This window comes from Diaphorina citri, unplaced genomic scaffold, assembly GCF_000475195.1.
Source record: "Diaphorina citri unplaced genomic scaffold, Diaci psyllid genome assembly version 1.1 scaffold23, whole genome shotgun sequence".
Taxonomy (NCBI): domain Eukaryota; kingdom Metazoa; phylum Arthropoda; class Insecta; order Hemiptera; family Psyllidae; genus Diaphorina; species Diaphorina citri.
The window spans coordinates 454893-482314 of NW_007377461.1; the positions used below are offsets into that span (position 1 = coordinate 454893).

General features: G+C 41.5%; 3 protein-coding genes and 1 long non-coding RNA gene across 4 annotated transcripts; all 4 read right to left on the reverse strand.

Annotated features, from left to right (window-relative positions):
* Window positions 1-1399: 1399 nt before the first annotated feature.
* Window positions 1400-21846, reverse strand: LOC103509390 (tetratricopeptide repeat protein 39C-like). The gene is made up of 12 exons (XM_026823744.1): window positions 21809-21846; window positions 21498-21585; window positions 16370-16592; window positions 16139-16198; window positions 5574-5733; window positions 4819-5022; window positions 4090-4258; window positions 3580-3778; window positions 2759-3007; window positions 2110-2324; window positions 1629-1739; window positions 1400-1418 (listed from the first exon to the last, which is right to left on the reverse strand). The coding sequence occupies exons 1-12, from the start codon at window positions 21844-21846 to the stop codon at window positions 1413-1415; spliced, it is 1722 nt and encodes a 573-aa protein (XP_026679545.1). The 3' UTR covers window positions 1400-1412.
* Window positions 5969-7811, reverse strand: LOC103509400 (tetratricopeptide repeat protein 39C-like). The gene is made up of 4 exons (XM_008474016.3): window positions 7371-7811; window positions 6891-7001; window positions 6611-6680; window positions 5969-6062 (listed from the first exon to the last, which is right to left on the reverse strand). The coding sequence occupies exons 1-3, from the start codon at window positions 7677-7679 to the stop codon at window positions 6675-6677; spliced, it is 426 nt and encodes a 141-aa protein (XP_008472238.2). The 5' UTR covers window positions 7680-7811; the 3' UTR covers window positions 5969-6062; window positions 6611-6674.
* A 724-nt stretch (window positions 21847-22570) lies between the features above and the next one.
* LOC103509628 (tetratricopeptide repeat protein 39C-like) lies at window positions 22571-24233 on the reverse strand. The gene is made up of 4 exons (XM_026823749.1): window positions 24199-24233; window positions 23560-23763; window positions 22839-23007; window positions 22571-22691 (listed from the first exon to the last, which is right to left on the reverse strand). The coding sequence occupies exons 1-4, from the start codon at window positions 24231-24233 to the stop codon at window positions 22662-22664; spliced, it is 438 nt and encodes a 145-aa protein (XP_026679550.1). The 3' UTR covers window positions 22571-22661.
* Window positions 24234-26599: 2366 nt separating this feature from the next.
* On the reverse strand, window positions 26600-27043 carry LOC113467612. The gene is made up of 2 exons (XR_003391630.1): window positions 26976-27043; window positions 26600-26863 (listed from the first exon to the last, which is right to left on the reverse strand). It is a non-coding gene; the product is annotated as an uncharacterized LOC113467612 (long non-coding RNA).
* Window positions 27044-27422: the final 379 nt, after the last annotated feature.

The following is a 27422-nucleotide window of genomic DNA, read 5'->3' on the forward strand; positions in this document are numbered from 1 at the left end:
TAGGTAGGTACCCAGGTCCCTCTTCCGTAGGAATAGGTAGACGGGATCTTCAGTATTCTGACGGTTAAATTAAGTTTTGGATTCCAGTTATGATCGACAATAGTGTGGACGTTGCTTCTAGAGTGAATAATTTAACATTTCCAATGGCTTTCATCGTCACTTGTGAGACACAATGAAAATGAACACTTGACTGAGGTACTTAATGCAATCGGTCATAACACGCCCATATCTCCCTTTCCAAGCAAGAGTCCCATCACTTTACCCTTTAACCTTTATAGGGGCATCCCCATAACCCAGGGATCGAACGTCCCATTCAGACAAGTGTCCTATTGATTTCCCATCATATCACCCATTAGACAGAAGAGCGATACCATTGGTTCTCAGTTTAATAGCTCCCATTAAAACCCAGACAGAGTCTCGGATGAACAATAAAACGGAGCACGCATTTATATGACTCATATAAAAAAGTTCTCAGTTGTTTTTTTAAACAAGACTCATGTGGTAGGGTACTCGTATGTGAGGGGGGAGAATCAAGGGATAGAAGGGAAATTTTGTCGTGGGGGAGAGGGAGTTTTTTGATATAGAAGAACGGTTGGAGATGGGAGGGACTGGGATTAGAAGGGAAATTTTGTAGTGGAGGAGAGAGTCCAGTGGGGAAGTTTTCTGATGGGAAGAGAGTTAGGAGGGAAATTTTCTGAAGGAAGGTTAGGTTAGAGTCTCTAGTTTCTAGTCGTTAGAGAGTTTAGGAGGGTTCTAGCGGAGGGTTTCGGGTGGGAGAGAGAGAGAGGGGGAGAGAGAGAAAGAAAAAAGGAAGAAAAGGAGGAAGAGGGAAGAGGGAGAAAGAGAAAGAGGAAGACAGAGGGAGAGAGAGAGAGAGAAAGAGAGAGAGAGAGAGAGGAGAGAATGTGGGAGGGAAACTTGAGTAAATGCAAAAATTTTACCTCAAAACTGTTTGTATTCCATTAAGTTAATTTCACTCAAGGGATTTTCTCTCTCACTCTCTCTCTCCCTGCCCCTCCCTCCCTCTCTCTATATATATTTCTGCCTCTCTCTCTCTCCCTTCCTCCTCCTCCTCCTCCTCTTTTTTTCACTTTTTTTCGTTCTCAATTATCTCTCTCTCTCCCTCTCTCTCTCTCTCTCTCTCTCTATCTCCTCCTCATCTTTCTTTTTGGACCGCACAAGCGCAGATGCATGAAAATCGTGTCAAAATGATCCAACGTAAAGGAAGAAACAAACTGCCCTCATGTCACGTGAGCTCATGTGACATCACGAGGCATGTCACGTCAGAAAGTTGCTCATGTCCTGAGACAACGTCAGTATAGCAATCGTGAACGAAATCACCTCGGATTTGAACCCGGGTCTTCTGATTGTGATCTGCCTTATTGAACACGCTCTCAAGGTGGCTTTCTTGGTCACTCCTGAAAAGAGAAGAAATTTTGACGGTGTTGAAAAGTCCCCTTTACTCCCGCAGTCTAAACAAGGTCTTATGTATTTGGTACAGAATACCCTGCTCCTCCCATTTGGTCTTGGTCCCGGACTTAAGGGCCTCGAATGAAGGTCTTAATTAATTTAATTCCTCTTTTAGCCTTTACCTCCAATAAGAAATATCTATCAAAACCGATATTTACCTCCATGGACCTTAGGGCTCCGTGAATTCTGACTGACAGCCTACTCTCGAAGTCGAAACCTTTGAACGAGGATTGTACTTTGAGTAGACAGGCTCGACCTTCCTCCTGAGTCTGTAGGGACAGAAACGCATTTTGTCAGGGATTTGGTACACAAGTTTATCTTCTGATTAACATCTCCAGATTCGCCAGCATCGAACCCGGGATGAAAAGTAAGCACGTAATCTCATCAAAATGCAAAATCGCCAAGGGACGCTATTGCTTCCTTCAGTAATGTCGTTTGATGTTGTTTTAGCTTTCGCCGAATGGTAATGACAGAATAAAGAAAAGACTATCTTTTTTTACACCGGTACCAGGGTGATGGTCTCACTGCACCTGAACCGCAGTCAACAATCGTGAGGACTTGTGCTTGGTCTTTAAAAGCAGAGAGAACCCTTTGAAGAACTGCCAGCTAGCTAGGCTGGTTCCTTCAGTAAAAACTTACCTCATAATTCTGAATCAGAATGATTCCCATCTCGTACAAGGCAAAAGCGGTGATGTGAGCATCAGGGGCGTTGGTGGGCGTGTCCTTCCGGGCAAGCAGAACAGACTCCAGGGCCGTAAGGGCCTCGGTCTTGCGGCCCAAATAGTTTAGACTGGCCCCTAAGATGAGCTTGGAGAGGCCCACCATCGGCTCTTCATCCTGACAGGATAGACAGTCTGGAAGGAATACACAAGGGTATATCATTTTAAGGTCTCCGAGGGCGTAGAGTTTGTTTTGTAAAGGTGTGTCCACACATAGTCGATCGGCCATCGATCGATGTCAACTAAACCGTCCACACTGACTCGACAGTCGACACATAGATTCACCTCGTCGAACGACGGCCGGTTGACCATGTTTGGACACACCTTAATAGGTGCTTAATATTAAGAACAACTGAAGTGCCACCTAATCCTTACCATATGTTTAAAGCCCGATACAAATGCAAATTTCAGGTTTAAACGGAAAAAAATTCTCTCAAATATGTCGACTAGGTTGGAAGATCAAGTTTAGAGACATAAATTTATAAATCCCCAGATTCCCCAGTCAAAATTGTACACCTAAATATTTCCTCGCGAATATCAATTCTACTCTGAACTCCGGGAAATCTTACCTTGTACTATAAGCGTAATGGGCGGGGCAGACGCAAGCAAGCTCCACAAGTAGAGCAGCTCATAGATGAACAACTTGAAGTAGATCGGTCGGGATGCCACTTTGAATGTGTCGAGCAACTTGTCGAGTCGTTTCTGCACAAAGTCGTCGAGCTGGTTGGTCGAGTAAGTGGACGGATCGGACTGGAGAGAGGACAAGGACTGGACAAACTTGTCCAACTCTTTTCGGTTGTCGAGCGAACCGAGACACACTGTCGGGAGGGGGAGACAAACAAGATAAACATCAAAGAAGCCTTTTCGTATTTTCTGTAAAATTTTCATCAATTTTCTGGATTCATCGGTTTCTTGATTTTCAGCAGTTCTTCGATTCTTTCGAAAATTTTGTATATTCTGTTTGTCCGAAATGGATCCATCTGTAATTTAATAAAAATATATGTAAAACATAAAGCCAAGACGTGTTTTTACTCACCCAAAATCATTTTTAGTTATCAAAGAAGCCTTTTCGTATTTTCTGTAAATTTTTCATCAATTTTCTGGATTCATCGGTTTCTGGATTTTCAGCAGTTCTTCGATTCTTTCGAAAATTTTGTATATTCTGTTTGTCTGAGGAGCAGAAGGTTCACAGTTAAAGAAACAACTTGGACTAATGTTAACGTGGATGAAAATAATAGCACTATGTCTGAAGTAAAATTAAAGTGTTAACGCCGGTGAACCAACATAAAAGCGGCAAAGCGGCATGTGCATATTGTGAATCATAAAACGGACGTTTTGTGGACGCCAAAAAATGTCACTTGTCTACGTACTACGCCGAGAGTCTACTTACACAGAGTGAGATATGTGTAAAAGTATTTGGACCACCGAGATCTCTTCTTCAATATGTTGAACGAATGAAACGCCTCCACATAGCTTAGGGTGGCCAAATAGCACCAGCCTATCTCATGCAGGCAGAGGAGTTGAACTTCGCGCTGGGGTGACTTCTCTAGGGCGCCTTGGAACGCCTGAATAGCTCCTGGGATATCCGACTGCAAATAGAAAGAAGATGTCTTCACTAGCCTCAGCTCTATTGTATGTACCTGCCTTGATGGTGTATTTTGTTTGATTACTTCAAAGTTTTTGATTAATTGCTAAACCACTTTTGACATATAATTGGACAAGGCTCTCCTAGTAAATAGAGGGACATGGCATTCGGATGATCGATATTGAGCGAATCTTAAGCAAATATGAAGATATTTTTTATGAGTTTAATGCGGTGTTTTGAAGTCCCGTCAAAACCCTGGTCAAGTTCTATCTAGTGAAGACTTGTGATATGACAAACTCTCTTTTGGCCACTCACCTGTAGTCTACACACGCGGCCTTGAAAGAAGAGGAAGAAGGCCGACGTGCCAAACTCCGGGTCGTTGTCTTCGAGCAGAATCTTGGCCGCATTCAAGCTGGACTTGGAATAGAGGCCGTTCTGAGAGAAGAACGGCCGCACGATGGTGTGATACCAGAGGAGCGTGAGGCTGGATGAAGAACGAAGGAAAACATATGTGATTATTCATAAAACTGTGTTCGCACATAGTCGACGGCCGTCGATCAACGAGGTGAATCTATCTTGTCGAGGCAGTGTACGGAGTACGGACGGTTACATGGATCGAGTCGATCAACAGCCGTCGAAAACACAAACTTTGCTTAAAATCCGACAAAAATGAAGGACTTCAACGCACATTTTGGCTTTCCAAAGTTACCGGTGTTCAAGTAAGTACATATAAAATACTATTACATTGGAAAGATTAGGTTCAAAAATTTATTTTCTTTCGTGCCCGGGTGGAATTCGAACCCACTACCTCCGGGCCTTCGGGGTGAGAGGAAATTATATGGTTAGGTAGTAGCGTAGTGCGCCGAAGGAACTTTCACAAATGGCCAACTTTCTGGGATTTATAGGGTTAGGTAACACGCAGAAAGAACTTTCACAAAGGATCAACTTTCTGGGAAATATAGGGTTCGGTAGCACGCGAAAAGAACTTTCACAAATGATCAACTTTCTGGGAAATCCTATCGTTCTACTTTGGTGTCTACTTACGTCGCTAGGGGTGCACGCATATCTCGGCTCGTCTTACAGAACATCAAGGCTTCCACTCCCCTCGCCCTATCACCGGTAAATCCTAGGAAGTGTATCAGTTTGAGCATGGATGGCGGCAGAAGGGACATGCACAGCTGAAACGTGCCGTAGCCGAAGCTGATGGCTCCCAGGAGTCGAGCTATGGTGTCCGCCGGTATGGGACATCTGAGGGAGGACACGATTTTATTTTACTACGTATAGATTAATTTACTATACAAATTAGATTTCATTTTACTGTTAGATGAACCCTCCAAATGGCACACGCGATCTTGCTCACATGGACTGTACGGGAGAAAATAGCGAATTTTATCGTCTTGGACCTTTTGTCGCCAGCAGGCAGTCATAATGTTTCAGAGGAAGGTGTGAGTTTTGCGTGTATTACCTCTTAATGTGAAGCAGAGCCGAGGCGCGAGGGTTCATCAGGGGTCATTCCGGCCCTCAAATTAGTCAAATTTTCTGAGCCTTCCTCTAGGACTCAAACCCTACATCTCCGGTTCGAGAGTCAGTGCCCTTTAAGATGATCCAATAGATCCAAGACAAAAGATCCAATATGGAATAAGCTAGACGTAGGTGACGGAACGTATCCGTGACGGATCAGTTTGCTTGGACCTTAAAACGGATGCTTCGCAAGGTACGTAATTTGACGTATAAGTGCGAGTGGACCTATAACTTACTAGTTTGTAATAAGGTTTTGATGATGGGACCTAGATACTTACTCATTTGTACTAGTGTTTTGATTGGTCTGTTGCTGATGGGAGCCAAAGAACGCAGCCAGGGGGTTCTTGAGGAAGCTGTGCTGATGATGGGTGAGAGGTTTGGGAGAGAGGGAAGTGGGAGTGGAGGCGAGGGAGGAGGGGACGCTCCAGTCATTGTTGTCTTCCTGACATTGAGCTTAAAAAGTTTGCAATTGCAGTAGGTACAATGGTACATGTTGTATAGTGTAAGAAGTTACGGCTACACCATGGTCGATCGACATAATGTAGACGTACTGAGTGTTTATACTAGGTGAACACGAAAAACGTAACCAAAATCCTAGGGTAGATTCCTGAGGTCATTTCCAAAAAAAAAAAAAACTCAGGAATCTACCCTAAGATTTTGGTTACGTTTTTCGTGTTCACTCTGTATTATTAGGATAAGTGAATCTTCTAAGACAGGTATTTCCAAATGGCCCTCAAAACTTCGTGGAAAGTTCGAATCACAAAGATTTGAACTGCGTGTATTACCTCTTTAATGTGAAGCAGACAGAGGCGAGAGGGTTCATCAGGGGTCATTCCGGCCCTCAAATTAGTCAAATTTTCTGAGCCTTCCTCTAGGACTCAAACCCTACATCTCCGGTTCGAAAGTCAGTGCCCTTTAAGATGCACACTTATCCAGCATGGATACGGACTGTCGTGCGGTCGTGCATTTGATCCAATAGATCCAAGACAAAAGATCCAATATGGAACAAGCTAGGCGTAGGTGACGGAACGTATCCGTGACGGATCAGTTTGCTTGGACCTTAAAACGGATAATTCGTAAGGTACGTAATTTGACGTATAAGTGCGAGTGGACCTTAAAACTGATGCTTCTAAAGATGGTGGGACCTATAACTTACTAGTTTGTAATAAGGTTTTGATGATGGGACCTAGATACTTACTCATTTGTACTATTGTTTTGATTGATCTGTTGCTGATGGGAGCCAAAGAACGCAGCCAGGGGGTTCTTGAGGAAGCTGTGCTGATGATGGGTGAGAGGTTTGGGAGAGAGGGAAGATTTGAACCCGGGTCTTCTGATTGTGATCTACCTTATTGAACACGCTCTCAAGGTGGCTTTCTTGGTCACTCCTGAAAAGAGAAGGAATTTTGATGGTGCTGAAAAGTCCCCTTTACTCCCGCAGTCTAAACAAGGTCTTATGTATTTGGTACAGAATACCCTGCTCCTCCCATTTGGTCTTGGTCCCAGACTCAAGGGCCCCGAATGAAGGTCTTAATTAATTTAATTCCTTTTTTAGCCTTTACCTCCAATAAGAAATATCTATCAAAACCGATGTTTACCTCCATGGACCTCAGGGCTCCGTGAATTCTGACTGACAGCCTACTCTCGAAGTCGAAACCTTTGAACGAGGATTGTACTTTGAGTAGACAGGCTCGACCTTCCTCCTGAGTCTGTAGGGACAGAAACGCATTTTATTGTCAGGGATTTGGTACACAAGTTTATCTTCTGATGATCATCTCCAGATTCGCCAGCATCGAACCCGGGACTTTCTGAATGAAAAGTAAGCACGTAATCTCATCAAAATGCAAAATCGCCAAGTTCTAATAGTTAGTTCAAGGGACGCTATTGCTTCCTTCAGTAATGTTGTTTTAGCTTTCGCCGAATTATAATGGCAGAATAAAGAAAAAAGTATCTTTGTGTACACCGGTACCAGGGTGATGCTCTCACCGCACCTGAACCGCAATCAACAATCGTGAGGACTTGAGAACCCTTTGAAGAACTGCCAGCTAGCTAGGCTGGTTCCTTCAGTAAAAACTTACCTCATAATTCTGAATCAGAATGATTCCCATCTCGTACAAGGCAAAAGCGGTGATGTGAGCATCAGGGGCGTTGGTGGGCGTGTCCTTCCGGGCAAGCAGAACAGACTCCAGGGCCGTAAGGGCCTCGGTCTTGCGGCCCAAATAGTTTAGACTGGCCCCTAAGATGAGCTTGGAGAGGCCCACCATCGGCTCTTCATCCTGACAGGATAGACAGTCTGGAAGGAATACACAAGGGTATATCATTTTAAGGTCTCCGAGGGCGTTGAGTTTGTTTTGTAAAGGTGTGTCCACACATAGTCGACCGGCCATCGATCGATGTCAACTGAACCGTCCACACTGACTCGACACATAGATTCACCTCGTCGAACGACGGCCAGTCGACCATGTTTGGACACACCTTAATAGGTGCTTAACGTTAAGAACAACTGAAGTGCCACCTAATCCTTACCATATGTTTAAAGCCCGGTACAAATGCAAATTTCAGGTCTAAACGGAAAAAATTCTCTCAAATATGTCGACTAGGTTGGAAGATCAAGTTTAGAGACATAAATTTATAAATCCCCAGATTCCCCAGTCAATTGTGGTATACCTCTGACACCTGATGATGCACACACACTACCAGATCTGATAGGTACGGCTGGAAAGGTCCGTCTGTCAGGTCTACCTTATAGCTGATGAGCACACACACTATCAAGCGAACCTGATCAGGCGTATCTGTCAGGTCTAGTGAGTGGCTGGCCTTAGTGAGCCTTGAAGTAACTTGAATGTGGTTCGGTGGTACATACTTTGAAGTCTTAAATTCTCTGTGGTAAAGCAGATCTTTTTCACAACTTTTGTGGGTATCACATTATTACAAAGTATACATATCTCCTTTGCAATCGATTTCAATATTTCAATAATCTTTTTACACTTTTAATGCCGCCACTGGTCTCTACTCAATTAAAGTAGCTACTCAATTGTCCTCATGAGGCTGAGTGCAACCCGAACTCCAAACACAGAATCGAAATAAACTCCGACCCCGCTGGAAGCTGTGACCTCCGGAGTGCAAGCCTAGTGTGATACCTTCTCGGGCACGGAGGTTGTTTCCCCTTACCATGAATCCTATGAAGCAAGAGCCGGCGGCCATAACAGCGGAATCACCTCCAGATTTGAACAGGGTTTCGGCCTCCTGATATCGATTGTGTAGGACCAGCAAGATGCCTCTCCGGGCCACCTCCCATTGCTCCTCGGCCTCGGGAGTGCCGGCGGCCGAGTGGTTCATGGCGAGGTTTCTCAATGCAGAGACTGCGGGTTCATTCCCTCTTGATGTGAGATTTCTCAGTTCTCAATTGAGGAGAGGGTGCGGGTTAATTTGCCTTCTTCTGTGGCCTGGAAATGTGGGTAGGGTACCTGTGGGGTCAAACCCAAAACATTAGATGGATTTTTTTCAAAAAAAAAAAAAATCTGGTGTGAACATCACACGACTTTCTATTACATTTGCGGAACACGTATTTGAAAAGGTTCATGGCCGAGGTTTCTCAATACAGAGACTGCGGGTTCATTCCCTCTTGATGTGAGATTTCTCAGTTCCCAATTGAGGAGAGGGTGCGGGTTAATTTCCCTTCTTCTGTGGCCTGGAAATGTGGGTAGGGTACCTGTGGGGTCAAACCCAAAACATTAGGTGGATTTTTTTCAGAAGAAAAAAAAAGATGTGTTTAATTGTTTCATATAGGTACCTACCTACATAGATTAGTGGTAGTAATACATAGTACCTAATATGGGAAAAAGAAGGAAATTAGATTGTTTATTGATTTTGATATTTACATAATTTATTTTGTGCCATGTCTTCTTCTTACATATATTAACAAAAACGGACTTTAGAGCGGAAGTTCAAGGACTAATCTTTCAAGGTGTTTCAGTTCCTTTAATATTATTCAAACTCCTATGTATGTAAAAAGATATGTTTAATTGTTTCATAGGTAACTACCTACCTAGTGGTAGTAATACATAGTACCTAATATGGGAAAGAGAAGGAAATTAGATTGTTCATTGATTTTGATATTTACATAAGTAATTTATTTTATGCCATGTCTTCTTCTTACATATATTATTAAAAACGGACTTTAGAGCGGAAGTTCAAGGACTAATCTTTCAAGGTGTTTCAGTTCCTTTAATATTATTCAAACTCCTATGTATGTAAACATACAAAACTCTCTTTTGCCTGAACACAAACACAATGCAAGTTTAAAAGACCCACATACCTTGTTTACAATACTAGGGGAAAAGACTGGAAATTTCCTTTACACCTCGTACCATAGAAAGGTAGGTAGTACCTATTGTACAATAAAATTAATAAACAAAAAGCAATAACACGCCATTAAGTGTTACCTGGCTTCATTTATCAATGGGTTCTGGTAATGTAGGTAGGTGGGTTACAAGTTACAATGGTTAAATGTGTGCCATTTGTATGACAGTTGTAAGACTTGCAAGTAAAAGTAGGGACCTATATACATATTATACCTTCTATCTACAACTGTTACCTAATGATTTATTTTATTGTTGCTTCGTTTTGAAATAGGTTCACACTATTATAGGTACCTATACATATGTTTATTCTACCTTTGTAGTAACTACCTAAGGACTTACAGATAGGCTCGGTTATCTAATGTATCCAAAGTCATGCGCTTTCCGCATATCAACAAAGGCAGCTCTGATAACTACATACCTTGTTTACAATACGAGGGGAAAAGACTGGAAATTTCCTTTTCACCTCGTGCCATAGAAAGGTAGGTAGTACCTATTGTACAATAAAATTAATAAACAAAAAGCAATAACACGCCATTACGTGTTACCTGGCTTCATTTATCAATGGGTTCTGGTAATGTAGGTAGGTGGGTTACAAGTTACAATGGTTAAATGTGTGCCATTTGTATGTCGCGGTAAATTTTGCGGATAAGGCCAGCCACTCACTATCAGGTAGACCTAACAGCTACACCTGGCCAGGTCCACCTGTCAGGTCTACCTGATAGTTCATAGTGTGTGTGCTCATACAGGTAGACCTCACAGGTGGAACTCATAGTGAGTCGCTGGCCTAACAGTACTATAGTGAACCAATCTCAGTGGTATAGTGATTATCGCGGTGAACTTTGCGGATAAGGTTGTGGGCCTCAAATTTCATCAAAATCTGACAAATCATTCAGGGGTTATGGTTTCTACTTACGGTTTCTCCAAACACCTTGTTCCTCATAGATTTGAGCCATCCTATGTCTGAGGCACATCGTCTCTCCAGAGCCCTCAACTCTGCCATACACTCGTTCAGCTTATCCTCCTCGAATGTCATCAGGGCGTTCTGGAATAATAATAATAGACTCTTGAGTGGAAGTTAACTACTAGGCGAGGTTAACGCCGAGGGCGTTCTCTTCCATCTAACCGTTAGGCCACGACTCTTGAGTGGAAGTTAACTACTAGGCGAGGTTAACGCCGAGGGCGTTCTCTTCCATCTAACCGTTAGGCCACCCACTCACTATCAGGTAGATCTGACAGGTATACCTCTGACACCTGATGAGGACACACACTACCAGGTAGATCTGAAAGGTACGGCTGGAAAGGTCCACCTGTCAGGTCTACCTTATAGCTGATGAGCACACACACTATCAAGCGAACCTGATCAGGCGTATCTGTCAGGTCTAGTGAGTGGCTGGCTATTCATTTTTACTTTCCTTATCCTATAGGAAGGAAAGTAATGTTATATGTATATTAGATTAGGCAGGTAGTAGGTTGGTAGGTAGGTACTAACCTACCAACACATACATAGTAATTTGCAGTGTTAGCAAAACTCTGTAAGAAACAAATTAGATTAGGTTTCACCTAAAGAGTGCTTATCTGTCGTTACTCCTTATCCTTGACAAGTAAGGTGCACCCTACTAGTATATAGGTACCTAATTCCTTATTCCTTACAAGTAGGCAAGTACCTATCCTAACACCCCAAGTTTTTACACATACAGACCCTTAGAATCCTTAGATCAAATGACTTTAATTTTTTCCTCAAAATTTTGATATTTTTGCTAAAATAAAATAAAATAAAAAAAATCTAAATCAACTTACCTGATGATTGAAGAAATCAAGCTTGGGTGAGAAAAAAAAAATCCTTTAAAGGTAAATAAAGATATTTAAATTAAAAAATTGAAGCTCAAAGCACGTACAGAAAATCAGCAAAATCTTTCCAACTAACCTACCAACACATACATAGTAATTTGCAGTGTTAGCAAAACTCTGTAAGAAACAAATTAGATTAGGTTTCACCTAAAGAGTGCTTATCTGTCGTTACTCCTTATCCTTGACAAGTAAGGTGCACCCTACTAGTATATAGGTACCTAATTCCTTATTCCTTACAAGTAGGCAAGTACCTATCCTAACACCCCAAGTTTTTACACATACAGACCCTTAGAATCCTTAGATCAAATGACTTTAATTTTTTCCTCAAAATTTTGATATTTTTGCTAAAATAAAATAAAATAAAAAAAATCTAAATCAACTTACCTGATGATTGAAGAAATCAAGCTTGGGTGAGAAAAAAATCCTTTAAAGGTAAATAAAGATATTTAAATTAAAAAATTGAAGCTCAAAGCACGTACAGAAAATCAGCAAAATCTTTCCAAAATGCACCAGATAGTCCCTCCACGTCTGAATCTACAGAGGTGGGACTGGCCAGTCCCAGGAATAAAGGTAAGCGGACCAGGTTGGTTTAGAATCTTTAGAAGGTCCCTGGTTTGATCCCCACCGTCGAGAAAAATTTGTACTCGTTTTTCAATTTCATATACTCGTATTTCAACGGGTTACTTTCTGGTGTTCTCGTGTTGACCCAGCACTTAAATGGGAAGTATTGTGTCTCTTCTTGCCCATCTGATGAGAGGCATACCACGGAATGGCCGTGCTACGACACAGGCCACATGCGTCTAATGTAGCAGTTGTTGCATTGCTACGAAATCAAAACGGCAGTGAAAGACTCATCTTTTTTTAACACCTTTTTTTATGATGTCTTTAATCTTATTGTCTTTTATTTCCAGTTCAACCTCAACCGTTCCCAGAGCCCCGTCCCGTGAAGACAGACCCACAGCCGTCACCTCCCGAGTTAGATTCTCCAGGGACACCCACCAATGTGTCGTTCTCAGATGGAGAGGGCGAGGGTGGGAGAGGGCATGATTTTCTGATTGATGACGAGATTTCGGATCAGCCTGGCTTGGTGTTTGATGAAGACCAAACAGCTAATACGATGCATCGGCGTGAAGCCCGTAAGTATTAGCTCTTGATAGATAGTTAGAGAGGGAGGGGGGATAAACAAAACTAGTAGCTCGTGAATTTATTTGTGTTAAAGCAGAGAGCTTCTTTACACCTTTTGTGGGTATCACAGTAGTACTAAGTTCATTTACTATTAATTTTCATCTACTAAGTGCTTCTTTTGCAATCAATGTTCATCTTTCAATAATCTTTTTACACTGCTAATGTCGCCACTAGTCGCTACTCAATTAAAGTAGCTACTCAATCGTCTTCACGAGGCTGAGTGTACCCCGAACTCCAGAAAACTTCGACCCCGCCGGGAATCGACCCGAAACCTCAGCCGTGCAAGCTGAGGGCCAAGGATAACTCACTCGGCCACGTTCGTTGCTGCAAAGTTAAATTGTTTTCACCCACAGAGAAACCTCTACGTACTCCAGAATGTCAAGACTCCCCAGCCAGATCCAGAGGTACCCTGTCCCCTTGCTCCAGCATTACTTCTGAAGATCTCATGTTGGATTTTGAAATCAGCGAAGCAGACTGCTCGCAAAGGTAAGAAATGTGTAAAATAATGAGCCGAAAACCTTCAAAAGTCAATTTTGTGTTAGGCCAGCCACTATCACTATCAGGTAGACCTGTCGTCAGGTCTACCTGATAGTGAGTTTCTGGCCTTAGTATGGACCGGGTGTCGCTTTAAACTCTTAACATTCGCGTGCCTCCCTGCTCTCTTCAACTCCCTTTAAGTATGAAGATTTAAAAACAGTGACTGATTGTCCACTGAAAGAGTAGTTCTTTTTTTAACTCACTCTACCAACCTCAGTAGTTAACGCGTTGGACTGTATCTGGAGGTTTGGTGGTTCGAGTCCAAGTCAACTCATGAACTTTATCTAAGTGTATTATATTAATTGGGGAACATTATTTGTGGCAAACATTTAAATATGCTTAACACAATTAAAAATTCCTTTAACTCACTCACTCTGGTTCGGAAAGTGCAGGAGTCCAAAACCTTATGTGATTTATTCTGTTTTAGACTGACCGATAGGACAATGGTGAATTTATACAACACAAGCCCGTCCCATGCTCTGTAAGTTTTCACATCTAATCAATATTTTACTAATAACTGAGTATGAAGATTTAAAAACAGTGACTGAATTGTCCACTGAAAAGAGTACCTAGTTCTTTTATTACACACTCACTCACTCACTCGCTCAGTCAGTCAGTCACTCACTCACTCGGAAATTGCAGGAGTCTAAAACGTTGTGTGATTTGTTCTGTTTTAGACTGACCGATAGGACAATGGTGAATTTATACAACTCAAGCCCGTCCCATGCTCTGTAAGTTTTCACATCTAATCAATGTTTTACTAATAACTGACGCATAATGTTCGTTCTCGGAACAGCTGGCTTTCTCCTACCCTGTCCTCCTCTCTTCAATTTCGGGACGATAAGGCCTTAGCCTTAGGGAATGAGGACAGGATAGGAGAAAGCCAGTTTTTCCGAGATCTAATCAATGTTTTACTAATAACTGACGCATAATTTTCGTTCTCGGAACAGCTGGTTTTCTCCTACCCTGTCTTCCTTCTCTCTTCAATTTCGGGACGATAAGGCCTTAGCCTTAGGGAATGAGGACAGGAGAGGAGAAAGCCAGTCTTTCCGAGAACGAACTTAGAATAAAGTTCACCCTGGGCGGGAATAGAACCCGCGACCTAGTGCTTACAAGGCAGGCGTGCTACCCCCTGTCCTGCCTTGGAAGCCAGCAATGACATTGTAGGTAAATATTGGGAAGCCAAAGGTAAAATGACCTAGTAGTCAAATAACCTGACATTTGTAAACAACAACATATTATCATTATAAAAACCTATCCCTTCTGTTTGCATTTCCGCAGGAACGCCGGAAGAAAGGGTAACAACAACTACAGCACGAATAACAACAACTACGGGCATGAGAAGATTGAGGTGAGTCCTGGGGATATATGAGATGCAGCTCACGTGTGTCGTGGTGTAAGTATTGTCCTCGATATACCGTGACTGCACGCTTCTCTCTAGATAGCTTCCCCTTGAGAAATGGCTTAGATTTTATATAGCTTTTATATTTTCCCCTTAAGAAATGATTTAAACTTTAAATAGCTTTTGTATCTTCCCCTTGAGAAATGGTTTAGATAGCTTTCGTTACATTCCTCCTAAGAATCTTCTTCCCCTTGAGAAATGGTTTACAAAGCTTTCGTTGTCTTCCTCCTAAGAAAATAAACACCTTTGGCTCCCGTTCCTGAAATTATGATTATTTTCTAAGCACTTTTCGTTTGTTATAATTATAATTGATTTTTTCTACGCATCTTTTCTTTTATTATTATTTGTTTTTATTTTGTCGTTGCTTTATATAACCTTTTCTTCATTTCTACCACCTTATTTTACCATTGCACCCACCCTTTCTCTGTGATTTATAATCTGTACACAGCTATTTTATTATACACACCTTGTTTTGCCGGAATTGCACGCTTCTCTTATGATTTATCTTCACGCAACTGCACGCTGCAATCTTTTATTTTCACGCTACTAACTGCACTCAGCTCTTATCTTAAATAATTTCTAAACACTTCTATTGTTCGATTTGTAGGTACATAAACAAAACATCTTATTATAAATCTGGTCCATAATTGCTTCTTAGTTCCTTACACTTGCCCTTGAACCGTACCCTTGCAATATTATAATGTATACTTGATGCAAATAAATAAATTACAATTACAAACCTTTTTTTTTTCTTTAAAAAAAAAAAAAAAAAAATCATGTACCGTAAGTGTGACGTTATTTTGGATACAAAGATTGACCTACTTGTAATAAAAATAAAGCTTGATTTTCACTTTCCTTATCCTATAGGAACAAAAGTAATGTAATCGGGTGAAATTTTATTTTCAAATTTTTCGCAAGGCTCTTAATGTTCTCCCTCTCCTTCCCCCCCAGTCGACATACGTAGGTAAAGAAGACATTGATAGAGATGGCGAGGAAGAGGATGATAATGTGAGCGTGAGTACGGACTCTGGCTATTCGTTCCTGGGACACTTGGAGGACGATGTTGCCAGCATCAAAAACGAACTGGTCACCCTACGCCATATCCTGAGCCTGGTAAGCGGTTCGACATCTCTCGCTAGTTTATTTTTTATTTATTTTAACATGAGTGTTTCATCTCCGATTTTAATTCGTAGTAATGAAACAACTGCTCTATTAGACCACTCATGTTGTCTGTGTCGTAGCAAAAAAAAAGTAAAAAAATCACGGATTCTGGGCAAAAAAAACTCATAGAAAACTCGAATTTTCCAAGCAATAAGTTGATATGAATAATTATGTGATCGTGAACTCATCCGCTATACAGGGATACAAATTTTATTACATAGGGATCTCTTTTTCAAAGGAGAGATACATCCCTAGCTTCCAACAAAAAAGAGTAACAAACAACAAAGCTCTTAGCTTTGTAGCTCTGATTTGAACCATTGTATTGTAAATTTGTTGGTCTTAACATAATTGTCTTCCTGATAGGGGGTCGTGGGTTGAGACCAGGACGGGAGATCACAGTTGAGAAACACTGGAACACAGGAATGTCTGGTATTGAGTATCCTTATCCTTTATTAGGGGATTTGTTTTAGTAATATCAACCTACTACAAGAGACATACCAGGAGTGCTTCAAAAAGCAATTGAAAACCTTCTGCTCAAAAGGGCCCTATTCTAACTTACGTGGCGTTTAATCCAACTTACGCGGTGTTTGTTGCTGTGCGGGGGTTCCGTTCTTGAATGCCTTCTTGTACAGGCCCAGGATCTGCTGGTAAGTGTGCTGGTACACTTTCCACGCCTTGCGCAGCGTCCAGCCACCCTTGACGTAGCCGGCAATGTCCTGCTGGAGAAACGTGAGGATGGCGATGCTCACCTGGGTGTCGGCCAGGATGATTTGAGTTTCGAGACGATCTGTGAGGCTTTGAGTCTGCCAATGAAAAGACAAGGGACATTAGGTCCATAAACAGTACCAAAGTGAACCAATATCGGCTGTAAAGTTGTTATCGCGGTAAGTACAAGGCTAAAGATCAGAAGAGGCACAAGTTGGTGATCAAGTCCAATGTGTCCACCCAGACCGAAAGGGTAAGTCTACCTACAGACCTCTACACTAGCAATAAAGAGGTGCTCTATTAAACTGTTGGTATAATGGAACAACTTGTTCTAAGCTGACAGTCTAAATAAAGCACTACTTATACACTTATTTCCTTATCCTGTAGGAAGGAAAGTAATGTTATATTATGTATATTAGATTAGGCAGGTAGTAGGTATAGGTACTAACCTACCAGCACATACATAGTAATTTGCAGTGTTAGCAAAACTCTGTAAGAAACAAATTAGATTAGGTTTCACCTAAGAGTGCTTATCTGTCGTTACTCCTTATCCTTGACAAGTAAGGTGCACCCTACTAGTATATATGTAGGTACATAATTCCTTATTCCTTACAAGTAGGTAGGTACCTATGAACCTATCCTAACACCCCAAGTTTTTACACCCATGAAATCCTTAGATCAAATGACTTTAAATTTTTCCTAAAAAAAAAAGAAAAAATATTTTCTAAATCAACTTACCTGATGATTGAAGAAATCAAGCTTGGGTGAGAAAAAAAAATCCTTCTTAAAGGTGAATAAAGATATTTAAATTAAAAAATTAAAGCTCAAAGCACGTACAGAAAATCAGCAAAATCTTTCCAAGCACCATTTTACCACAAGACACGTGAGTTAAGGAGCTACCTCTGACCGGGGAAAAAACGCAAAATAGACGATTGAAAGTTGAAAGTTTCAAAAATTATTCAACAATTTTAAACGCACAACTAACTTTCAAAATACGATTGAAAATGAAAATAATATTTTCATTCAATTATTTATGTATTACAAAACTTTTTTTCAGAATTTTATTTCTATTCCAGTCAAAGTTACGAGTCTAATTTATTTTTTTATAATTTCTATTCCAGTCAAAGTTGTAATTTATTTGACTATAACTATAATATTTCTAATCCAGTCAAATTTACAACTGTTTTGTCTCAAAGTTAGATTTACAATTTCTTGTACGACTCACAAGTTCGACTGAAATTTCCAACGGGGAAAAGTTTTACCTGGGTCGTGCTTTTGCTATACTCATGATTTTCCTCTCTCTCTTACTCTTTTCCTTTCTACTCTCTCTCTCTCTCTCTCTCCTTATTCCTCCCCTATTCCTCTGTCCCTTGTTCCTTATTCCTCCCCTTTCTCTATTTTTCACCCTCTCTTTTGTCTCCTTCTGATTTTCTATTTCCCTCCTTCTTCTCTCCTTTCTCTCTCTCTTCCTCTCTTCAGTGCTCCTTATTCCTCCCCTTTCTATCTCTCTTCTCTATTTTTTTTCTATCCTCTTTTCTCTTCTTCCCGTCTCTCTCCCTTCTTATTCCCCTCCCTCTCTTTCTCTTCTCTGTTCCTGTCTACTTAATCTAGGCCTATTCAAGCAGGATAAACAAGGAATGTGTTGCATATTTTATGCTATCCTCACTGATTTCAATATTAACCCATTTATACCTTAAATTCCCTTTCAGATTATGTTACTCAAGCAGGAGTGTATGGAGCAAGTGAGAGTGGCTGCATTACTGCGTGAAGAATTGGAAGTGTACAAGGCTCGAACCGAGACACACTGTCGGGAGGGGGAGACAAACAAGATAAACATCAAAGAAGCCTTTTCGTATTTTCTGTAAAATTTTCATCAATTTTCTGGATTCATCGGTTTCTTGATTTTCAGCAGTTCTTCGATTCTTTCGAAAATTTTGTATATTCTGTTTGTCTGAGGAGCAGAAGGTTCACAGTTAAAGGAACAACTTGGACTAATGTTAACGTGAATGAAAATAATAGCACTATGTCTGAAGTAAAATTAAAGTGTTAACGCCGGTGAACCAACATAAAAACTGCATGTGTATATTGTGAATCATAAAACGGACGTTTTGTGGAGGCCAAAAAATGTCACCTATCTACGTACTACGCCGAGAGTCTACTTACACAGAGTGAGATATGTGTAAAAGTATTACTTACACAGAGTGAGATATGTGTAAAAGTATTTGGACCACCGAGATCTCTTCTTCAATATGTTGAACGAATGAAACGCCTCCACATAGCTTAGGGTGGCCAAATAGCACCAGCCTATCTCATGCAGGCAGAGGAGTTGAACTTCGCGCTGGGGTGACTTCTCTAGGGCGCCTTGGAACGCCTGAATAGCTCCTGGGATATCCGACTGCAAATAGAAAGAAGATGTCTTCACTAGCCTCAGCTCTATTGTATGTACCTGCCTTGATGGTGTATTTTGTTTGATTACTTCAAAGTTTTTGATTAATTGCTAAACCACTTTTGACATATAATTGGACAAGGCTCTCCTAGTAAATAGAGGGACATGGCATTCGGATGATCGATATTGAGCGAATCTTAAGCAAATATGAAGATATTTTTTATGAGTTTAATGCGGTGTTTTGAAGTCCCGTCAAAACCCTGGTCAAGTTCTATCTAGTGAAGACTTGTGATATGACAAACTCTCTTTTGGCCACTCACCTGTAGTCTACACACGCGGCCTTGAAAGAAGAGGAAGAAGGCCGACGTGCCAAACTCCGGGTCGTTGTCTTCGAGCAGAATCTTGGCCGCATTCAAGCTGGACTTGGAATAGAGGCCGTTCTGAGAGAAGAACGGCCGCACGATTGTATTTGGTACAGAATACCCTGCTCCTCCCATTTGGTCTTGGTCCCAGACTCAAGGGCCCCGAATGAAGGTCTTAATTAATTTAATTCCTTTTTTAGCCTTTACCTCCAATAAGAAATATCTATCAAAACCGATGTTTACCTCCATGGACCTCAGGGCTCCGTGAATTCTGACTGACAGCCTACTCTCGAAGTCGAAACCTTTGAACGAGGATTGTACTTTGAGTAGACAGGCTCGACCTTCCTCCTGAGTCTGTAGGGACAGAAACGCATTTTGTCAGGGATTTGGTACACAAGTTTATCTTCTGATTAACATCTCCAGATTCGCCAGCATCGAACCCGGGATGAAAAGTAAGCACGTAATCTCATCAAAATGCAAAATCGCCAAGGGACGCTATTGCTTCCTTCAGTAATGTCGTTTGATGTTGTTTTAGCTTTCGCCGAATGGTAATGACAGAATAAAGAAAAGACTATCTTTTTTTACACCGGTACCAGGGTGATGGTCTCACTGCACCTGAACCGCAGTCAACAATCGTGAGGACTTGTGCTTGGTCTTTAAAAGCAGAGAGAACCCTTTGAAGAACTGCCAGCTAGCTAGGCTGGTTCCTTCAGTAAAAACTTACCTCATAATTCTGAATCAGAATGATTCCCATCTCGTACAAGGCAAAAGCGGTGATGTGAGCATCAGGGGCGTTGGTGGGCGTGTCCTTCCGGGCAAGCAGAACAGACTCCAGGGCCGTAAGGGCCTCGGTCTTGCGGCCCAAATAGTTTAGACTGGCCCCTAAGATGAGCTTGGAGAGGCCCACCATCGGCTCTTCATCCTGACAGGATAGACAGTCTGGAAGGAATACACAAGGGTATATCATTTTAAGGTCTCCGAGGGCGTAGAGTTTGTTTTGTAAAGGTGTGTCCACACATAGTCGATCGGCCATCGATCGATGTCAACTAAACCGTCCACACTGACTCGACAGTCGACACATAGATTCACCTCGTCGAACGACGGCCGGTTGACCATGTTTGGACACACCTTAATAGGTGCTTAATATTAAGAACAACTGAAGTGCCACCTAATCCTTACCATATGTTTAAAGCCCGATACAAATGCAAATTTCAGGTTTAAACGGAAAAAAATTCTCTCAAATATGTCGACTAGGTTGGAAGATCAAGTTTAGAGACATAAATTTATAAATCCCCAGATTCCCCAGTCAAAATTGTACACCTAAATATTTCCTCGCGAATATCAATTCTACTCTGAACTCCGGGAAATCTTACCTTGTACTATAAGCGTAATGGGCGGGGCAGACGCAAGCAAGCTCCACAAGTAGAGCAGCTCATAGATGAACAACTTGAAGTAGATCGGTCGGGATGCCACTTTGAATGTGTCGAGCAACTTGTCGAGTCGTTTCTGCACAAAGTCGTCGAGCTGGTTGGTCGAGTAAGTGGACGGATCGGACTGGAGAGAGGACAAGGACTTTGTACACCTAAATATTTCCTCGCGAATATCAATTCTACCCTGAACTCCGGGAAATCTTACCTTGTACTATAAGCGTAATGGGCGGGGCAGACGCAAGCAAGCTCCACAAGTAGAGCAGCTCATAGATGAACAACTTGAAGTAGATCGGCCGGGGTGCCACTTTGAATGTGTCAAGCAACTTGTCGAGTCGTTTCTGCACAAAGTCGTCGAGCTGGTTGGTCGAGTAAGTGGACGGATCGGACTGGAGAGAGGACAAGGACTATCGCGGTAAACTTTGCGGATAAGGCCAGCCACTCACTATCAGGTAGACCTGACAGCTACACCTGGCCAGGTCCACCTGTCAGGTCTACCTGATAGTTCATAGTGTGTGTGCTCATCAGGTAGACCTCACAGGTGGAACTGATAGTGAGTCGCTGGCCTAACAGTACTATAGTGAACCAATCTCAGTGGTATAGTGATTATCGCGGTGAACTTTATGGGTGTTTTAACCAGATTATAAATAAAAAATTAGAGAAGAGAGAAAAAAAAAAAAAATATGCCCACAAATTGAATTTTTGAATGGTAAACCAATCTTCTCTATGTTCATAAATAAATAAAAATGGTTTATGTTTTATAAGGTTGTGGGCCTCAAATTTCATCAAAATTTGACAAATCATTCAGGGCTTATGGTTTCTACTTACGGTTTCTCCAAACACCTTGTTCCTCATAGATTTGAGCCATCCTATGTCTGAGGCACATCGTCTCTCCAGAGACTTGGGTACACTACACCTGCCAAAATAGTGAAAATACTTTCGTAAGAAATTGAAAGACTTTTTTTGAAGAGTTTTGATATAGGGAACTGTAAAAATTTATAGTAGAAAGCCAGCCGTTCCGAGAACAAACCTTATCAGCAACTGATCTATTTTGTTCTTATGCTTTTTATTTAAATTGACCTCGTTTTCCTGTTTTATTTCAGACAAGGCCGAGTTCCCTTGGGTATGCCAGTGAAGGCTCAGATGGATCCACCAGATCTCTAATAAGGTAATACATATTACCAATAACAGAATATCCTTACGGTCCATAGTTTGTTTAAACGTTCATCTTGCTAGAGGAGGGAGAGAAAGGATCGTCGTTACAGTAAAGGCCTTATATCTGGGAGGTATAAGCCAAGATATTTACGTATTATGATTATGACGTGCGAAGCTGCTTCTTTGAACAAGCCCCTTATTTTTTTTATTTATTTATTATTATTATTATTATTATAAATAGCTCCTGGAATATCCGACTGAAAATAGAAAGAAGATGTCTTCACTAGCCTCAGCTCTATTGTATGTACCTGCCTTGGTGGTGTAGTTTGTTTGATTACTTCCAAGTTTTTGATTAATTGCTAAACCACTTTTGACATATAATTGGGCAAGGCTCTCCTAGTAAATAGGGGGACATGGCCTTCGGATGATCGATATTGAGCGAATCTTAAGCAAATATGAAGGTATTTTTTATGAGTTCAATGCGGTGTTTTGAAGTCCCGTCAAAACCTGTTGTGTATCCACCCAGTATTTACAATCACCAGTCCACTCTGTATTCTGGTTGCTAAGGCAACATCTCAATAGATAGTTTTCCCTGCCTTCCTCTCTTCCCTGAGCTTTTTTCATTGTCATTAATTTTTCCAATAAAACATCTTCGATCTTACATTTATCCTTCACTTACATATGAGTTCTTCTTCGTTCAATAAAATACACAATACTTTTTGGCGACACGGATAAAGCAAGTTTACGTGCCTGTACAATTTTCATTCACAATGAGTTCATCAGAAGAAACTGCTGCGATTCTAAAACAGTTGAAGATTCAAGGGGAAGCCTTGCAAGCTATTCTGAAGAATCAAGCAACTGCTGCTTCTACAAAAGCAAAAACAGAAAGTACAACAGTCATATGAGTTCTTACATATGAGTTCTTCTTCGTTCAATAAAATACACAATAAAACCCTGGTCAAGTTCTATCTAGTGAAGACTTGTGATATGACAAACTCTCTTTTGGCCACTCACCTGTAGTCTACACACGCGGCCTTGAAAGAAGAGGAAGAAGGCCGACGTGCCAAACTCCGGGTCGTTGTCTTCGAGCAGAATCTTGGCCGCATTCAAGCTAGACTTGGAATAGAGGCCGTTCTGAGAGAAGAACGGCCGCACGATAGTGTGATACCAGAGGAGCGTCAGGCTGGATGAAGAACGAAGGAAAACATATGTGATTATTCATAAAGCTGTGTTCGCACATAGTCGACGGCTGTTGATCGGCGAAGTGAATCTATCTTGTCGAGGCAGTGTACGGAGTACGAACGGTTACATAGATCGAGTCGATCAACAGCCGTCGAAAACACAAACTTTGCTTAAAATCCGACAAGAATGAAGGACTTCAACGCACATTTTGGCTTTCCAAAGTTACCGGTGTTCAAGTAAGTACATATAAAATACTATTAAATTGGAAAGATTAGGTTCAAAAAATTATTTTCTTTCGTGCCCGGGTGGAATTCGAACCCAGCACCTCCGGGGTGAGAGGGAATTATAGGTTTAGGTAGTAGCGTAATGCGCAGAAAGAACTTTCACAAATGGCCAACTTTCTGGGATTTATAGGGTTAGGTAACACGCAGAAAGAACTTTCACAAAGGATCAACTTTCTGGGAAATATAGGGTTCGGTAGCACGCGAAAAGAACTTTCACAAATGATCAACTTTCTGGGAAATCCTATCGTTCTACTTTGGTGTCTACTTACGTCGCTAGGGGTGCACGCATATCTCGGCTCGTCTTACAGAACATCAAGGCTTCCACTCCCCTCGCCCTATCACCGGTAAATCCTAGGAAATGTATCAGTTTGAGCATGGATGGCGGCAGAAGGGACATGCACAGCTGAAACGTGCCGTAGCCGAAGCTGATGGCTCCCAGGAGTCGAGCTATGGTGTCCGCCGGTATGGGACATCTGAGGGAGGACACGATTTTATTTTACTACGTATAGATTAATTTACTATACAAATTAGATTTCATTTTACTGTTAGATGAACCCTCCAAATGGCACACGCGATTTTGCTCACATGGACTGTACGGGAGAAAATAGCGAATTTTATGGTCTTGGACCTTTTGTCGCCAGCAGGCAGTCATAATGTTTCAGAGGAAGATGTGAGTTTTGCGCAGGGCCGGATTAGCCCCCCGCGGGGCCCGGGGCAGTTTCAAAGGCGCGGGGCGAGTTGTAAGACTTGCAAGTAAAAGTAGGGACCTATACATATTATACCTTCTACAACTGTTACCTAATGATTTATTTTATTGTTGCTTCGTTTTGAAATAGGTTCACACTATTATAGGTATAGGTACCTATACATATGTTGTCTACCTTTGTAGTACCTACCTAAGGACTTACAGATAGGCTCGGTTATCTAATGTATCCAAAGTCATGCGCTTTCCGCATATCAACAAAGGCAGCTCTGATAACAAAGATAGCTAAAGGTCGCTAATATCAGCAAAGGTCCCTTAGCTATCGACAAAAATAGCTAAGGTCTCGAACTAGCTATCTAGCTAGAATTTATCTGAAGGCTAGCTTTCCTAACAAAGACAGATAAAGTCGCCGATTATCAACAAAGCTATTAGGTACCTTGGCTATCATCAAAGATAGCCAAGGTAAATGTTCCCTAAAGGTGTGGTCGGGAAAACGCCATCACCAAAAGCTACGCCAAAAACCATCATTATCTGGGGAAAGTCACTCCCCTAATTTCTAACTTTCACATTATCATCAATGGTCACGAAATGATGAAAGTTATGTGAGGTCATTTTATTTTTTTGTCTACTCGTATTTTATCGCCATTCACTATCAAACAAATAATAGTTTGTGCTGAAGTTGAGAGCTTCTTCACTATTTCTGGATATACTCTAAAAGCTAAATAAAGGCTCAGAGTCCAAAATTTGGACTTTTTTTTTTCTTTTTTGTAGACCTAAAAGAGCAGCGTAAATATGTACTTTTTGTAATCATAAAGACCTATAGTGTCCAATTTTGTCCAAATTTTGGGTCTATAGGCCTACAAAACTCAAAAATTCCTTGAGCCTGGTTTTATCCTCACATTAATGAGGATAAAATTTCGTAGTTCGCGTCGGCTGGGATTAAACCCGCGCTCTCCTGTTTACCAGGCGAGCAAGTCGACCATTTTACCACCGACGGACGCGACGCAGGATCCTTGGGCCACCTTATAAATATTTGACTAGGGACTAGGTAGGTACATATTTGTGAGGAATCGCGTGACAGTAGGGAGGTATAGGTAGATAGCAGGAAAGTAGATAGGTAGGTACCTAACCAGGTACTACTTTTTGGACAGCTACTGATACGAGTACCTTTAGTGAACTTTCACATTATCATCAATGGTCACGAAATGATGAAATTTATGTGAGGTCATTTTATTTTTTTGTCCATTTTATCGCCATTCACTATCGATCAAATAATATGTAGTTTGTGCTGAAGTTGAGAGGTTCTTCACTATTTCTGTGGATATATACTCTAAAGCTAAAGGCCCAGAGTCCAAAATTTTGGACATTTTTTTTCTTCTTTTTTGCAGACCTAAAAGAGCAGCGTAAATATGTACTTTTTGTAATCATAAAGACCTATAGTGTCCAATTTTATCCAAATTTTGGACAAAGGGTCTCGAATCATTTAATTAAGTCTACAAAACCTAAAAATTCCTTGGGCCTGGTTTTATCCTCACATTAATGAGGATAAAATTTCGTATTTCGCGTCGGTTAGGATTAAACCCGCGCTCTCCTGTTTACCCGGCGAGCAGGTCGACCATTTTACCACCGACGGACGCGACGCAAGATCCCTGGGCCACCTTATAAATATTTGACTAGGGACTAGGTAGGTACATATTTGTGAGGAATCGCGTGACAGTAGGTAGGTATAGGTAGATAGCAGGAAAGTAGATAGGTAGGTACCTAACCAGGTACTACTTTTTGGACAGCTACTGATACGAGTACCTTTAGTTCTATCCTCTTTTCTCTTCTTCCCGTCTCTCTCCCTTCTTATTCCCCTCCCTCTCTTTCTCTTCTCTGTTCCTGTCTACTTTCCCTCTCTTTCTCTTCATATTTTATCCTCTCTCTCTTTCTCTCTCTCACTCATGCTTTCCTTTTATCCTGTCGCGTGAGAAAATGTACGAAATTGATTTTCCCGAAACGCGCAAGAGCGAGAGCGAGAGAGAGAAAGAGAGAGAGAAAGAGAGGGAGAGAGAGGGAGAGAGAGAGCGAGAGAGAGAGAGAGCGGAAGAGGGAAAATAGAAAAAGAGAGGGGAGGGAGAGACAGACATAGGGGAAACCGGGAGAGGAAAAGAGAGGATAGAGGGGACGAAGAGTGAGAGAACTTTGTGAGTATTAGTAACGGGAGAGAGAGAGAGAGAGCGGAAGAGGGAAAATAGAAAAAGAGAGGGGAGGGAGAGACAGGCATAGGGGAAACCGGGAGAGGAAAAGAGAGGATAGAAGGGACGAAGAGTGAGAGAACTTTGTGAGTATTAGTAACGGGAGCGTTTTATGATGGTTATCACGGGTATCCAACTTTTTTACTTTCTATTACCTTTACGTATAGGGAACCTATACAAGGTAATGAGAAAGTATTGCAATCGGTCCAAATTTTCAAAATGGGACTAAATAGGTTGGAAACCGGACGAGACATTTAAGGTGACAGGTCACTAATTATCAGGTGACAGGAGGGCCTGATAAAGTGTACCTGTCAGGTCTACCTGATAGAGAGTGGCTGACCTAAAAGAAAATAAATAAAAAAGACGCTGTTTACACATTATTTATGTATATTTGTAATATATTTGTTTGCTTATTTACATACAATCGGATACATTCAGGATATTTAGCACCTATAAACGAGTCAACCATTGGAAAATTAAGCAGCCCGCAAACTCATACGTCCCAAATACGGACTCCTTAAGTCCCAAATACAGTCTGTTTACATCCCGACTACGGACTATTTACGTCCCGAACACAAACTGTTTCTGTTCCGACTAGCTTATTTCATAAAAGCATGCTCAATATGAAACAACCTAGCCGGGACGAAAAGGGATCGTATTCGGGACGGACCATAACCGAATTTGGGATGTATGAGTGTGCGCACTGCTTGCTTATTTCAAAAAAGCATGCTTAATATGAAACAACCTAGCCGGGACGAAAAGGGATCGTATTCGGGACGGACCATAACCGAATTTGGGATGTATGAGTGTGCGCACTGCTAGCTCATTTCAAAAAAGCATGCTTAATATGGAACAACCTAGCCGGGACGAAAAGGGATCGTATTCGGGACGGACCATAACCGAATTTGGGATGTATGAGTGTGCGCACTGCTTTAAATAGAAATGGAACTTGGCCTAACGCACTACCGTACATTTAAAAATTTCATCGAAATACCAAAAACAAACTCAACAATACTTGTCTGTTAACGCACTGCCGTACATTTAAAAATTTCATCGAAATACCAAAAACAAACTCAACAATACTTGTCTGTCTCTCTTTCTCTCGGCCTCTCTCTCTCTTTCTCTCTGTCTCCCTTTTTCTGCCTGTGTCTCTCTCTTTTTACTACATTTCTTTTTCTCTCTTGCTCCCTTT